General features: G+C 44.2%; 1 protein-coding gene across 1 annotated transcript in view; it reads right to left on the bottom strand.

The window, feature by feature from the left end:
• SLC22A3 (solute carrier family 22 member 3) overlaps positions 1-14447 on the bottom strand; it is a 38284-nt gene that overhangs the window by 20732 nt on the left and 3105 nt on the right. Inside the window, exons 2-3 of the mRNA XM_026845352.1 lie at positions 4171-4274; positions 2046-2200 (exon numbers count right to left, since the gene is read on the bottom strand). Coding sequence (XP_026701153.1) covers positions 2046-2200; positions 4171-4274 — 259 coding nt within the window. The remainder of the gene's footprint in view (positions 1-2045; positions 2201-4170; positions 4275-14447) is intronic.

The following is a 14447-nucleotide window of genomic DNA, read 5'->3' as shown; positions in this document are numbered from 1 at the left end:
TCTGTTGCCTAAAGGGAGCTGCTTAGCACTGCTCCGGGTAGAGCTGGGTTATATGTAAAAGAAAAGAGATGTTCCTGGGGCAGCCTGTTGTAGATCTGAAGCATGGATCTGTAGCTTGGAAAATGTATTAATGGCAACCATCCTCTTAGTGCAACCAAACCAATGATCTGTATATGCCTTTTAGAAGATGTTAGGTTGGTAAATATTCTGGGTGATCGTGCGACATAAGAGTAGAAGATTAGTAAAGGAAGCACTCTCTCCAATAATTAAGCACCTTGCTTAGGGCTGCAGTGATATGCAGTCTTTCAGGATGCTATATCTATAAACCTTTCTCTAAAGCCCGGCAGTCTGATCTGAGCAATGCAAAACATTCCTTTCTGTTAAAACTTGGCCATTTTAAGGAAGCCACAGCCTGTCAAAAAACATTTTGCTGGTTAGAGCACCTGCCAAAGTTTTAGGAAAAGGTCTGTTTAAAATTAGGCCATGTGCTTGCAAGTGAGGGGAAAAGCAACTTCTGGCCCTTTCACTGGATCTTGTACCCGAGCTGCTCAGCGTTGTAACTTTGTCCAGAAAACTGATGTGCTTCTAGGCTTCAGCTGCTGAGAGGGTTAGAAAGCTATGTTTGTGCATACATCACCACAGTGTTCCCAGGTCTCACTGTAACTGTTTACGTCTGGTTGCAATTCTGCTCTCACTTGTACAAATTGTATAAATTCCGCTAAGAATTAAAAAAAAAAAAAAAAGTCACAGGCCTCATAGTCTATAGTGATGGTACAAATTTTTGCACTATATAATGATGTTATCACTGTGTTTTGGATTATCACAGTAGATTGCTGAATGGCTGATATTATTTTAAAGTATAAAATCTAGTAGGATGCTTTCCTCAATGTCTTGCTATTTCATGCTCTAGAGAGGAGTTTCCCTTTCTGAACATGGCAGTCATTCAAGATGCCACAATACCCTTTTCTCATTAAAAGTAAGCTTGCTATGCGAGGAGCTTCATTGCTGGGCCATGACTATAATCTATCAAAGAATCTATCAAATCCCTGCTGTTTTGATGCTATTTATAAAAAAGCTTCCCTTCATTTTCCCTTTTCAGGAAATAATAATCCTAATATGCACCCTGGCACTAAGCAAAGACTCCCAGCTAAAGAATGAAGAGCAACCATCCAAGTGTCTGTCCTCCCAATGAGGAAAAGCAGTTAATTCCTCTGGGCATGTGCGGAAGACATTCAGACTCTGCCAAAATTAACCATGTCCCTGTTTGTGTATCTGGTTTATTTGGGGATTGCTCTGTAGATTTTTATCATCTTGGTGATCTTTTATGTAATAAGAAAACCTTTATAAATACATATTCTACTCTGCCACCTCTTAATTATTTATGTGAATCACAGCCATAAAAGTCCTCAAATAACATCAACAGAAAGTGTTGCATTGCTGCTGAATTGCCTACGGCCAGCTGCTCACAAGCATATTCAACTACCACAGAGGTGAGTAGAAAAGGAGCGCTTGGACAGTTCTGAAGGACATGTCACTCTTGTTAGTCTGCTCTCGTGCATTATTTCTTCTTCACTCTTCTCCCTGGAATCCTACCGGGTTAGGCCTGTACATTGCTGCGCATTTCCATCCTATATCAGTATTGAATATCAGACAGAGTTTGCACTTGCTGCCATTCTCAGAGGCCACCTCTGTACCAGTAAATTAGCAGACATCACCAGGTAAGGAAACACTATACTGTTTAGCTGCTAGAAAGGTCCCTCGTATTGTCTGGACAAAGGCGAGTGATTGCTTCTCCAACCATTCAATTCAGACATGAGCCCAGACCATGAATGATGCCAAGTTATAATCTGCATGCAGGTACCTTGTCTTAGAGAACAACGCAATAACTAGGGATGGACTTGCGTTATTAACTGTCCGCTGACTCCAGGGCCAGTGCTTTGTTCCCAAGAAAAAGTATTATCAAAAGCAGGTGTAGCCAGACTTCCTGTCCTCCAAAAATCCCTCACTTTTCCTAACCAGGAAAGAAATAAGATAACAGCTCTCACCAATCACATAGCATGTCATCCAGGTTCCCTTGCCAAACATGCCTTGGAGAAAACGGAAGATCAAAAATACAGTAAAGTTTGGTGCGAATGCCACTATGATACCACATATCCCAACCCCGAGACAGGAGAGCAGGTAGATGAGGATTCTGCCATATCTGTTGAAAAGGGAAAAGAAATTGAAAATCATGGAAAGACACAAAGAATTATTTTTTTTACAGTCATTTTAATGCTAGATCTGAAAGTGCCTTTTTGAGACCAGCGTTGCTCCAAATGGAGTCTGCCTGAAACTCTGTACTCTTGACCCTTGGGATATGGGACCCTTTTCCCTGCGGTAGTTATCGCTGCCTTTGTGGCACTAATTTTAAAACTGGTGATGTCCTCACCAGGCCCCCTTTTATTTTAGAAAACAGTTTGTATCTAAATTATAGCACATACGTTACAGTTCAGATTTTTGATTCAGCTGAAATAAAGGCAACTTTTGTTGGGGATTTCTGTTTCCACATATTAGTCTCCTAATAATAATTACAACCAGCTCTGTGAAAGCAAGTGATTTCTTCTTTAATTACTTTATGTGATTTTCCAGTGTTTTTTTTAGGTTTAGACCACTTGTTTTCGAAGTTTGCCTAATGTATTCATGAGTTTCATTTTCCAGCAAAACCCATCATTATTAATAGGTATGCCCAAAATAAGCCATAACAAAAAAATCGCAACAAAACCTCCCTGTAGTTTCATGGCAGCTTTGTCCTTGGAACACAGCTAGAATTTCCATTTTGATTTCTTCTCCATTGTTATTGTTATTTTAAGAAGAAACTGTGAAAACTGATGTAGCTGTTTATCTTATCAAAAAGCATTTGAGAGAATATTTGTTCTATTTTGTTCAAAAGGTTTCATGAGAAGAATTTATATGGGACAACAATCAAGGTATTTTCAACCAGGTCCATTGTTTTGAGTGCTGTCAAGGAGACAAGAATCAAATGATCTGGCTGCAGCACATTCTCCCAGTGCTATCAATGTACAGCATTCATAGTTGTATGGTAGTTACATTATGCTTAACACACTAGTACCCCTAGACATATTATTTTATTTTAATAATTAGCTGTAATATCTTTACTCTTACACAGTCTTAAGGTGCTAGTATCACAACTGCCCAGGCAGACACTGAGCAGCGATATCTTAAGCTAGTCCGTGCCATGGCATCCTTTTCACTTTACTTCTTCCCTTATTACTATATTCCTTGGACAGATGAGGTTATCCTTGAAAGTACTTTTGTTTTCTAGTTCCACATTTGTTACCTGAGATGACATTCCAGATAATTCTGTAAGTATCCTTGCCTACAAAGAAATTGTTCTTTAAGTTACTACTACTATTATTACAGATACCAAACCAAACCAAAACAGGCAGAAAGAATTTTATGAACTGAAGAAATATGTTCTGCCATCGAAAACATCAGTGGTTCTCTCAGCCAATGCATAGGTTGACTACTGTTTATTATCAACACAAATCACAAACCACGCTCCCTCCTTTACTCTAAGAGCAAGGTAGAGCTAATGGGAACTCCCTGCTACGGGGCACGTCAGCTGCCTAAGCCTGAATATCACCCACATATTTTCCTTGATATTCATTCAGCTCTAACAGAGTTGAGGACTGGCTGGAGGGACCTATGACCTCAGTGGTAAACATATGAGTCCAGCCTGTGAATGTAGAGAGTTACCATACTGAGTCCCCTTCCTTCTTTCCTCAAGTAGCTGTTTTCTTCTTCACTGGTGTCTATTAAACATCCTCCAGTAAACACCAGTCCAGAAAACTTCTCTGAATGCTTCCTTTTCATTTCTGTGTCCTTCTGCCCTTCCTGAGTCCAGATGTGCACAGAAAACATCAGAAACAGCAAGAAAAGCTCTTTTCATGACATTTTAAAGTCCAAACAGGATCATTAAGTATGATCATGTGAAGTTTCCAGACCAAAAGGAAGTGAACATTACATTGGCTGGGTTTTGTTAACCCAGGCTGGGGATGCTTATCCAAAGTGAATTAAACCCCCAGAGTGCTGACGCATGCTTACTGCAGGTGACACTAGAGGTGTTTTCACCTCCGAACAAATCAAAGTACAGCAGTGCTTATACAGTACCTGTCTGCAGCATAGCCGAGGGTGAACGCACCAGCCAGAAACCCCAGATTGAGGATAGCCTGTGAGAGGTCCAGCATCCAGGCGTTGCCACACACAAGGTTATACTGCAGGAACAAGGGAGAGGCATAAACACTCCAGGTGGGTCATTCATCATCCTCAGGGCAAAATATTATAGAGACTGCTTCGGGTCAGGTGGGAAGAGGAAGAGGAAGTTCAAATATGCTTGTTCAACAGCAAGCACCACTGGGGCCAGGGAAGCACAGCCATAGCAAGCGCTCTTCAAGCTATTGTGAACATTGAAGGAGAGATACTCTTTGCCAAAAGGATGCTGTCTTTCATACATTAGTTGTCCAGATATGGAAAGCAAATTGCTCTTTTGCAAACCAAACAAATGCTGTTAAATGTGTTGCCAAGGCAAAGCCATGACTTTGTTTAGTGCAGAATAAGGGTGCACAGCTATAGCCAATGAAAACATCAGCTCATAGAAATGGTTTGATTATTTTTCTTAGTGCCTTCTAGATAAAAGCAAAAACATGTCTCTGAGGAAACGGAAAACAGATCTCAGATCAATTTCAAACACATTCAATATGTATTTTCTTGGTGTAGCTTTCCCAGACTTTTCCATTCCTTATACTGCAGTAGCCGCAAGTCCCTAACATGACGTTACATTGGTGCATATCTGAAGAATTCATTAACAGGGATGGGGACAGGGAGTGGGTGAGAGGAAGGAAGACGAAGAGACTAGGAATGAAAACTAAAATGTAACTAAAGTAGTCATTCAGACAGCATGCCACTGGAAATTACTTTAGAGGTTCTTTGAGAATAAAGAAATACCAATCAAGTTCTGAAAACCCTATTGGAGTTGGGAGGTTTCGATCCAAACCTGTGGTAACCTTAGGAACAATTCAGCTTCAGGAGCAAGGGAAGCCACAGACAAACACAGCTGCCACTGTTTACCCTAGAGAGACTGTTTTGCTTTCAGGCATGAGCTGCAAGGAATCTTTTCATTGCTAACAAGGTGCTGGTTGCTGAAGCACACACAGTGTGTCACATTTGTGCTCACCAGCACATGTATCATAATACCAGTGTTCAAACACTGTGATTGGATGGGGTGGCCACAGGGTGGGTTGGAAAGAAGATTAACAGCCTCTTCTGACACTCACAATTCTCCAGACTCTGAAATTCAGTATCGCGAGCCTGACCTCCATCTTGGCCCATTTGCATGCTGTAATGCCCCGTGAGTCTTGCCCAGGCCTGGGATTTCAGAGGTGCCTACACAGGAGATACAGAGAGCCCCCAGACTTCGATTTTACTGAGCCTGAATCTGGACCCAAACATCTAAAGTAATACTCTTAAATGGTTAATTATGTACCTAAATAAGAAACCATTTTTTCTAATATTCTGAACTCCAGACAGGTGCCATTCACACTCATTTCTATGGGCTATTCTTCACTTTTTAAAAAAATCCTCAGTTTTGGTTCCAAATATACTATTAGCACTGCCACTGACAGTAACTACAGAAGAATCATTGTTGTTAGTTATGATGATTTTACTGAAAGTCCAGGATTTCAGTTTGTTTGTGTCTCTTTGTTTCTGGAAGCTGTAGGTATGAGAATTTTGTGACTGAGATATGCAGCTCCCAGCTCTCACAACTGTGAAGAAAAACTTGGCTAGTAGCCTCATACGTCCCCAACCTGATAGATATCCAACCCCCACTAACGTTAAACAAAGCCATGTTTTTGATGTCAACCCCATCACTCTGTGGAGCCTGACTGGCCACCTTTCAGTCAAGCCAGGCCATTAGCATCTGGCTTCTACTTCTGTAAATCTTGCAAGAGCTGCAGAAACCTCAGCTTCCTCTGAGAGGACTAAAACCTGCTCTCAGCTGTCATACTCAAGGGCTATTGCAATGCTTTCCTAAAATAGCCTGAACATGGAGCAGGACTTTCAGACTTCAAAAGCTGCTTAACCTCTTGCTTCTTAAGACTATGAAAACTTTGGCAAATAGTATCAAAAGATGCAAGTTTGGAAAACAGAGTTTTTAATGAGAATGATCATTGAAAGACTTTAGAAGGCAATGCAATTGACTGTGCTGATGGCAGAGATTGGGGCTCTCAGAGGAGCACCTGCAGCCAGCTATACAGGGCAATACATCTTATGGAAGGCTAAAACCCAGCTACAAGAAAGTATCAGCTTTGAAAACATGCGGCTGAAGTGTAACAGAAAAGGAAATAATCATGCAAAGAGACAGGCAGAGAGGGCAAGCAGGAAGAGTGGTGTCACATGAACCCAAGAAGAGTCTCTGACTTAGAGCTGTACTCAGCTAGATACCTCACAGAACACATCTGGTGCAGGTCCCCCAGTCAGGGCCCATGCTGGACATGCTGTCACTGCCATGTATGCACCATGGGGACAGCTGCTGGACCGTTACATGAACAGAGAGGTATATACATTGCCTTGGTCAGCAGGTCACTGGCATGTCTCCTCTGGCCAGCTTGGTCTGAATTTCAGGTGCAGGTAAGACATTCAGGAGCTGAATGTCACTGCTCAGTTGAGCTTTCGCATCACAGGTCTCCCAGGACCTCAAAGCACAGCACAGGTCTTTCACTCTCCTTGCCTGTCTCATACATAGCTGCACTCTTCCCTGTGGGTTTTTGGTCAGACCAGTGCCAGGAGGAGAGAACCCATGCTCTGCTGTGCAGATGACAGCTCTAGTGAGAGCTCAGAGCCCGATGTCACTGGCTGCTTTACAAAATGCTCTGTTATTTCATGCCATTTCCTGCTGGTGGCTTCAGAGCTGGCTGTGCTGCACTGGCTTTTCCCAGCCATTTACAGTGATGGAGTGTAACAAGGTCAGCTTCAACCTGCATCTGTGCTCCAGCTTTGAACACTGTTTAACATGAACCTTCGCACCATTATTTTCTGCTTCCAGCAGACACTTGTAGAGAGACCCTGGGAGTGCCATTCCCCAGAGAGGCACAGGGGATCCCTCATACCTCTCTCCTAGCATACCCCAGGAATAACTGAGAGATCTGAGCCCATGGTCTGCAGAGCGAGTCGTCTCCCAGAGAAAGTTAAGATAGCTCGGCACCTCACAAGCAGCTTGGCTTCATACAAGACCAAAGTCTTGGAGGGAAATATCAGACCAACTAACAGATCAGCAGTGAGGGCTTCATATAGGACCAAGTTTCAGAGCCCTTCACAGAATTCCTTATGTCAGAGAGAAAAACATCCTCTGACACTTGCAATTGCTCCTGAAGAAGATGGTTATGAGAGAAGACTTCCCCTAATAAGACAAAACAGCCTAGGAGAGAATGAGGAAGGGAGTAAGAGCATTATTATTTCATCAGAAACAGCAATAAACTAGTGCGAGAACAAAATTTAAAAGAACATGTAACAACAAGACTGTTAAAGCAATGTCAAAATGAGATGATGTTTACACGGACATAAAATCTGTAAATAAAAACATTGTAAATCACTTAAAATACACTTGCCCCTAATTTCAGTTGTTGATTTCGGAGATTAAGCCCCAGATTTCTAATATCTACAAACTGCATTGGGATTACAGCTCTCCCCAAACCAATGCATCAGGTTTCCCAAGACCCAGGAGGTAATCCCAGTAGTTCAGGCAACAGCAAAAGGAGCGCCGTCATCAGCAGAGCCCGAGGAGGAGAGACAAGCTTCCTGCCCTGCCATGGGACAGTGCCAGCCCAGGACCCACAGTGCTCCCAGGAAGGACACCTGCCCTTCGGGGAGCAGAGGGAAAGCTACAGAGCTACAAAGGTAGCTCCCAGGGTGGTGGTAGGTGACTGTGCCGGTCAGCACTGGAGCCATGCCCAGGCACACAGACAGCCGGAACAGAGCTGCCAAGAGGGACCAGCCCCAGTGCCTGCTGAAGGCACTGGCCTTATGGGTTTATACTTTTGGTCCTTTTTCAAAGGGTGTATTTATTTTTAAAATAATTTTATCCCTCTTTACTATAAACAGGCAGTGAATAAACTGTCATGAAAGAAGGCAGGAGAACAAACACATGCCAGAAAGATGAAGGGAAAAATATCTTTACTGGAGAGGACTCTTTCATCTGAACAGCAATTTCACATGATTTAGGCGGCAGCTGAAACTAGGTCTTGGCTAACAGCATAGTAAAATATTTTAAATATTCTGGGAAATAGGAAAATGCATAAAACTTCTAAGAAACTATGAGCTCTTTCTGAAGAGATTAGTGACAATATTAGTGACTAATTAGTGACAATAATAGTGAACATATTAGTGACTAATATGCTAACTGTACTCCCCTAAATTAATCCTGTGCTTTGTTATTTTCTACGTATTTAAATAACTTCTGGTACAGATAAGCATTCTCAGACCTTTTCTGTTTGCTTGACATATCACCTAGCATTTAAGTCTTCACCCATCTAATGTCTTGCTTTTCGTTTGCAAACATAACCTTTAGAGGGGAATGTAACCTTTAAAAGAGAATTGCACACCCTGCAGAGATCTTTTTTTGATCCAAGCCGCCTGTCAGATCCACATCACCACTTCAGCTGTGACCTGGTTTTGTTGTGCCTGATAGTTATCCCCATCTGCATCACTTCAAGGAAAAGCATCTGCATCTATTTACCCAGGATTTCAGTCTGTCTCCAGTTTGCCAGTAGTCCTACATGACACTCCCCCAAGGCATCTCCCACAACCCTTGTTGGCAGCCTCCACAAAAGGAACTGGAGTGGTGCCTCCTCTCTGTTTCTCAACAGTCATATATGCTCATCTATGCATGGGCTGGTGTTAACACTCCTACCACACAGGCTGCTCCTGTGCCCAGGCAGATGCGGTTCATGTTGTGAGGAGTTCACCAAACAGGAGCACTTCCATGCTAATATCCAATGGCATCGAGTAGCAGAAGAGCTATTCCATCTCCCACTGTCAGTAATAGGAGATACCATTCCCTGAAAGTACATGTTCTTCTCATAACATACCAAAAAAATCTCAGCATATGGTCTTTAAATGTCACAGACTACACTCCTGTGATCCCACTTGGTTTCCAAAATTGGTAACATTGAGAATCTAGGGCTCTCTATCTAGACCACAGCTGTCTGACTTTGGTTTTCTTTGTTTTCTTCCTGAACATTTCACTTTGACAGCTGCAGGGAAGAAGAGCTATAGCTCACACCAGTTGAAGATAAGTAGCAGAAGAGATGTGAGACCAGTGGCTCGTTGCTGAGCATCATACAGCCCTCAGCAAGCTGGGACCCATCTGCAGTTTCCCTTCAGAAGTGTCACCTCTATAGCTGCAACAGCACACCCCTGCTGCTGCAAGATTTGGGACATATTCCAGAGAAACCTATGGGAGATGTCAGAGTGAGGAGGGCTTACCACCCTGCCCTCCCTCTGCATTTGTAGGTGTCTCTGTCCACAAATGGTGTCCTCACAGTGCATGTCATGCCATGAAGTAAACTTTTCTGCTTTCACTGGAATAAGCTCACCCAGTACAACAGCAGAAAGGTAATGTCACCCTATCCTGTGTTCGGTCCCCTTTCCTCCATAGACTTGAAATTTAACTGCTAAAACATTTACTGCATTGTAGGGAGAAGGATATGAAAAAGGAAAAGAAAACCTTAGGTTTTTTTAGCCCCTGATCTTATTTGTTGTTGGCCTATTTGTTGACCTGTATGTGCTGGCTACACCCAGACCCTGTCAAAACCTAACTAGCTGGCTCCTTGCTGCAATCATCAAGCTGGTGAACTAGCTCATCTGGCCAGCTCCAGCTAAAGACACATCCTCTTCCTCAGCACTGGCATGCTCTCAGCTAAGCCCCTCACTGTACAAGTTCATGCACCCAGCACAACCCTGAAACTCATCTCTGCATTCCGCACCATGCTCGCCTGCATGATTTCTATCCACTCTATGACAAAAAGCACTGTGTGCTGGAACACAGTCTCCTTCCATTTAGGGAGCTGACTAGAAAAAGTTACATTGCCCATTCCTCTTAGCCTTGGCAATGGGCTGCCATCCTGAGCAGAAGAAGGTGTTGCCAACAGAGACAGACAGCAGGAACCAGCTCCATCAGGACATCCCCTTCTTTAGTGTCCTTAACAGAGTGGGGAAAATCAGTCCCTTTCACCCTGACAGCCTTGCAGTACAGGCAGCCACACACTCCTGCTTGGGAATACATCCCTGTGATGAACATTTCCTACACCCTTAGAGGTTTGAACATCAATGTGAAATCCCAGTGCAGATTTACAGTAGCAGTGATGTGGCTGGAAGGAACTGTGTTGGTGCACTTTGCTGTTCTCTAAAGCAGCAGAAAACCACCTCAGTGAGACCTCTCTGGGAGACGGAAGAGGTTTTGCACTGGTTTCCTGTGGTTCATTAGTGGAATAATCTCTGTAGAAAGGAATGGGAACTGGCTGAGATGGGAATAGAAGAAATGCTCATACACAACTAATGACTGGGAGACGTGATGACTGTGGCAGCTTCTCATTTCTTCATAGCTTTGACAGAAAGCAAACATTTTCCATTTTAGTTTCACATGCAGACTAACCACAGACTTGTAATTCCTGGTACTTGAGAGGCCCTTACGCATTGAGCAAGTCCCAAAACACTTCAGCACACCTATCCCTGCAGAAATGCACTGTTTTAAATGACAGCATGTCATTAAAGCTCCTCAAAATATAGCAACTTTGAGTAGGAGTTTGAAAGCACTTTACTGCCTCTTACAATTAAATTTCAAAATGATGGATGAAATTCTTTGGTCAATACAGTGATTCCTCAGCCTAATTACAACAGCTTATTGAGAGCCCATATTTAGTGTTACATAAGTGGCCAAATGAAGGCTGGTTTACCCTTCCACTCCCAGTGACAAACGGTTCAATGCAATAATCATTGTTTAAGGAAACCTGGGGAGACAAACACTGTGGCTGCATGTTCCTTATTTGCTGCTGGGAAGCTCTTCTCCATTTCTCTTGCCCTCTGGGCTGACAAACTGCCATCTTTCACACATTCTTACTGCAACAAGACACCCTGCAAGTGCATGCAGTGGAGGGGGAGAAATTACCTTTTCTCCTTCTGTCAAAGCTTCCACCAGAGTGCTAAGGGACTAAAAAAGGACACTGTTCTTCCTATCTTATTTCAAGCTGAGCACCTAACAGACAAATGGAGTCAGTCTTTATCCTGCTCCCAGAGCACTGAGGCTCAACGCCTGAGGAGCAGCTTTGAAAGCTTTGGAAATTTCTCTCCTGTGCATGGCCCAAGGCCCAGCTGCTACCTTCATGTCCCTGCCACTCAGATCACCTGGACTCATTGAGCTTCCTAGGACAGAAGACCTGTTCTGTCCTTTTTTCTTATGTCTATCCATGGCCAAAGCAAGAGGGAGTGAAGAAACTTGCTGTCTCCTAAAGGGGGAAAACCAGCAACTGTCCTAAAAAGAATAAGAAAAACCAAGGCCTGAACCCTCAGCCAGTACCAGCTGGCTCAATGGCAGTGACAAAAACATAGCTCCACAGGTGTAACCCATCCAAGGAACTGCTCCAGCCCCTCTCAAATGGGGAAAGCTTAGTTAGACCTTCATAAGAAATTCAGCAACTGCTGCTTCATCTGCCCTTTTTCCCCTTTCACTCCACCACTTAATATTAATCCCACCATGACCGTGGAAATAAGAGAGGGTACTGCCATGCCAATGACAATACTTAACGCTAGATCAACACTTTGAGGGTGAATTGCGGTTTGTTGCGTTGGAGGAGGACAGCAAAAGGACCAACTGTGCTTTCTCTACTCTGAGCTTGACTGCCATGTTGTCTCCTGCTCTGAGGGACTGTAAAAACTTTGAGACAAATATTATTGCTTTGCTTACAGATTTCTGTGCAAATGCTGGCTGACTGTTATTTTCTGAGACAGCTGGCAAGCAGAGGAGTAAGAAGATTTATTCCCAGCAGGTGCAATAAGATATGTTCAGATGATCACTTGTCCACCCCAGACCTTGCACTTTGGCAATAAAATTGTTGCCAGGTCTTGAAATGACATCATCTACAGCGTGAAGACTTGCTGCAGACAAGACATATTGGAATTGGTCCTTTCTACTGAACTCCTGCCAACAAAGGCTGCTGATAAACCTAAAATATGCCAGCTGTGCTGTAGCTGCTGATAACCATGTCGAGAGAGATGGGGATGAGCCTCTTTAAACAAGTAGTAAGCCTCAAGTTGTGCCAGCGAAGGTTTGGACTAGATATTGGGAAGCATTTCTTTCCAGAATGGGTTGTTAGGCGTTGGAATGGGCTGCCCAGGGAGGTGGTGGAGTCCCCATCCCTGGGGGTGTTTAAGAGTCACGTCAACATAGTGCTGAGGGATCTGGTGCAGTTGGGAACTGTCAGTGTTAGGTTAACGGGTGGACTGGATGATCTTCAAGGTCCTTTCCAACCTAGACGATTCTGTGACTCTGTGACTTCTCTTTAATCCACCACCACAGGCCATTCAACATACAGATGCGACTGTAATTCATGCACATGCCTGTAGGCGTCATCACCGCCAAAAATGTCCGAATAAAATGGCTATCGCTTTGCTATCACCAGCCGCCCTTTCGCAGAGTGCTACACTTTCCCCACTGGGACTTAAGTACACAGTGCCAAACCTCAGCAGCATCTAAGGTCAGTGACTCAGTCTTCAGCAGTTTCTTGGGGAAATTAAGTTTATTAACTTTCGTGTGTCCCCCTCACAAGGCTCACCCAGCAGGAGATGGCAGTCAACACGCTTCCTACTTTATTACAGAGTGCAGGGGGTGACCTGGGCTCCCTTCCAGACCCCCGGGTCAGAGCATCAGGCTGTGGCCCCCCAGTCCTCTGCAGCCCTGCCACCCCTGCTCTGTCCCCTTCTCCCACTGCTGCGCAGAGCAGCTGTCCTTTCCTGCCCTCCTCCCCCTCTGAGAGGTGCTGCTGTCACCAGCCTTCCCTCCCGAGCAGCACCAACCACCTGCTACAACCAGCATCATTTCAGATGGTATCAGCTGGCACGAGCCAGGAATGGATTTAGCTTGATAATTACCCCCTCAGTCTCCCTCTCCAAGCAAAATCTGAGAAGCCACTGGGTTCCCATCACGCTGCTGACGCACGCAGCTGTGTCTTCCAGTTTCATAGGGAGCTGTGCAAGTCCGACTCAACTAAACAGGAGCAGATGCACGGGGCCAAGGTCCTCTGTGCAGATCCGCCACCTGCGACACCATTGCGTCGGACGGGTCCCTGCCAAGTTTTAGGCATAGCAGAGGACTTTGCTGATATCTTGAAACCTTTACATCATCCCAGCTCTGGCTTGCTCAACACTAATGCAGGCACCACAGTGCTTGACGGTGTGTGCAACACCAGTGAACAGCTCCTCCTCTGGTCTGGATTGCCCTCACAGAAAAGCCTGACCTAAAGCAATGGAGCACAGGGACCCTTAGTCATGTGACTGCAGAAGCAGAGACCTTCTCTCAGAGTCCTTTATACATCAAAAGAAGATTTTGAAAGGGAATCTTTAGCAGTGCTCTGTTGCCTGTCACTAGACCAAGTTAAATGGCTTCACCACGTGTTGCTCCTGTGATGATTTCTTAAAAGATTTTGCTCTTCTCCTCAAATGTTGAAGGAGGAAAGCCCTGGTACATTCTCTCAGCACCCCACTATACCCCAGCACTGAGACTCAGGAGTCCTGCAGCAGCAGGTGATGCAGCATGCACCCCAGGTACTGCTTACAAAGCAGTGGATGCTTTTTATCAGTACAAATGCCCTCTTTTTCCTCTGCTTCCTTCTGCTGATACTACTGTGAACATCTTTGCGGAAGATAGCTAGCTAAGATGAGAGAGCAGCCAGCGAGCAACATGCTCCAGTCATGCACAATGAATGAAATCAGGTACTGTGATACCTTTCATTTCACAACTCCCCATAAGTTATCCTCTTTCCAGATATATGATTCAGTTCTTTTAGGGTGCTTAGAACTGATTGCAATAGCCTGTGATTTGGTTGCTGGACCTGCTCTGTGATATGACATCTTTTCCCAGCAAAGGCTTTATACGCCTGCACTTGCCCCCTGACTCCCCTGCCACTCTACAAATCCACACCAGATCTGCACTTGCCATAGGCCTGGCAGAATCCTTCAGTAACCTGACTTTTGTTTCCCCTACTCACTCCCTGAATATGTATCCTTCAGATTGTCATGTAATTCATCCTTTTAACTTTGCCTTCCTGGTCACTTCCAATGTTGATTCAGTCAGACATAAAGTGCCAGAAATCTTAGGATAATTGAAAGAAACAGAAACA

The sequence above is a fragment of the Athene cunicularia genome, assembly GCF_003259725.1.
Source record: "Athene cunicularia isolate RWA chromosome 3 unlocalized genomic scaffold, athCun1 chr3_part1, whole genome shotgun sequence".
NCBI lineage: Eukaryota > Metazoa > Chordata > Aves > Strigiformes > Strigidae > Athene > Athene cunicularia.
The sequence above is the reverse complement of the archived record's forward strand: the minus strand, read 5'-3'. Positions and strand labels throughout refer to the sequence as shown.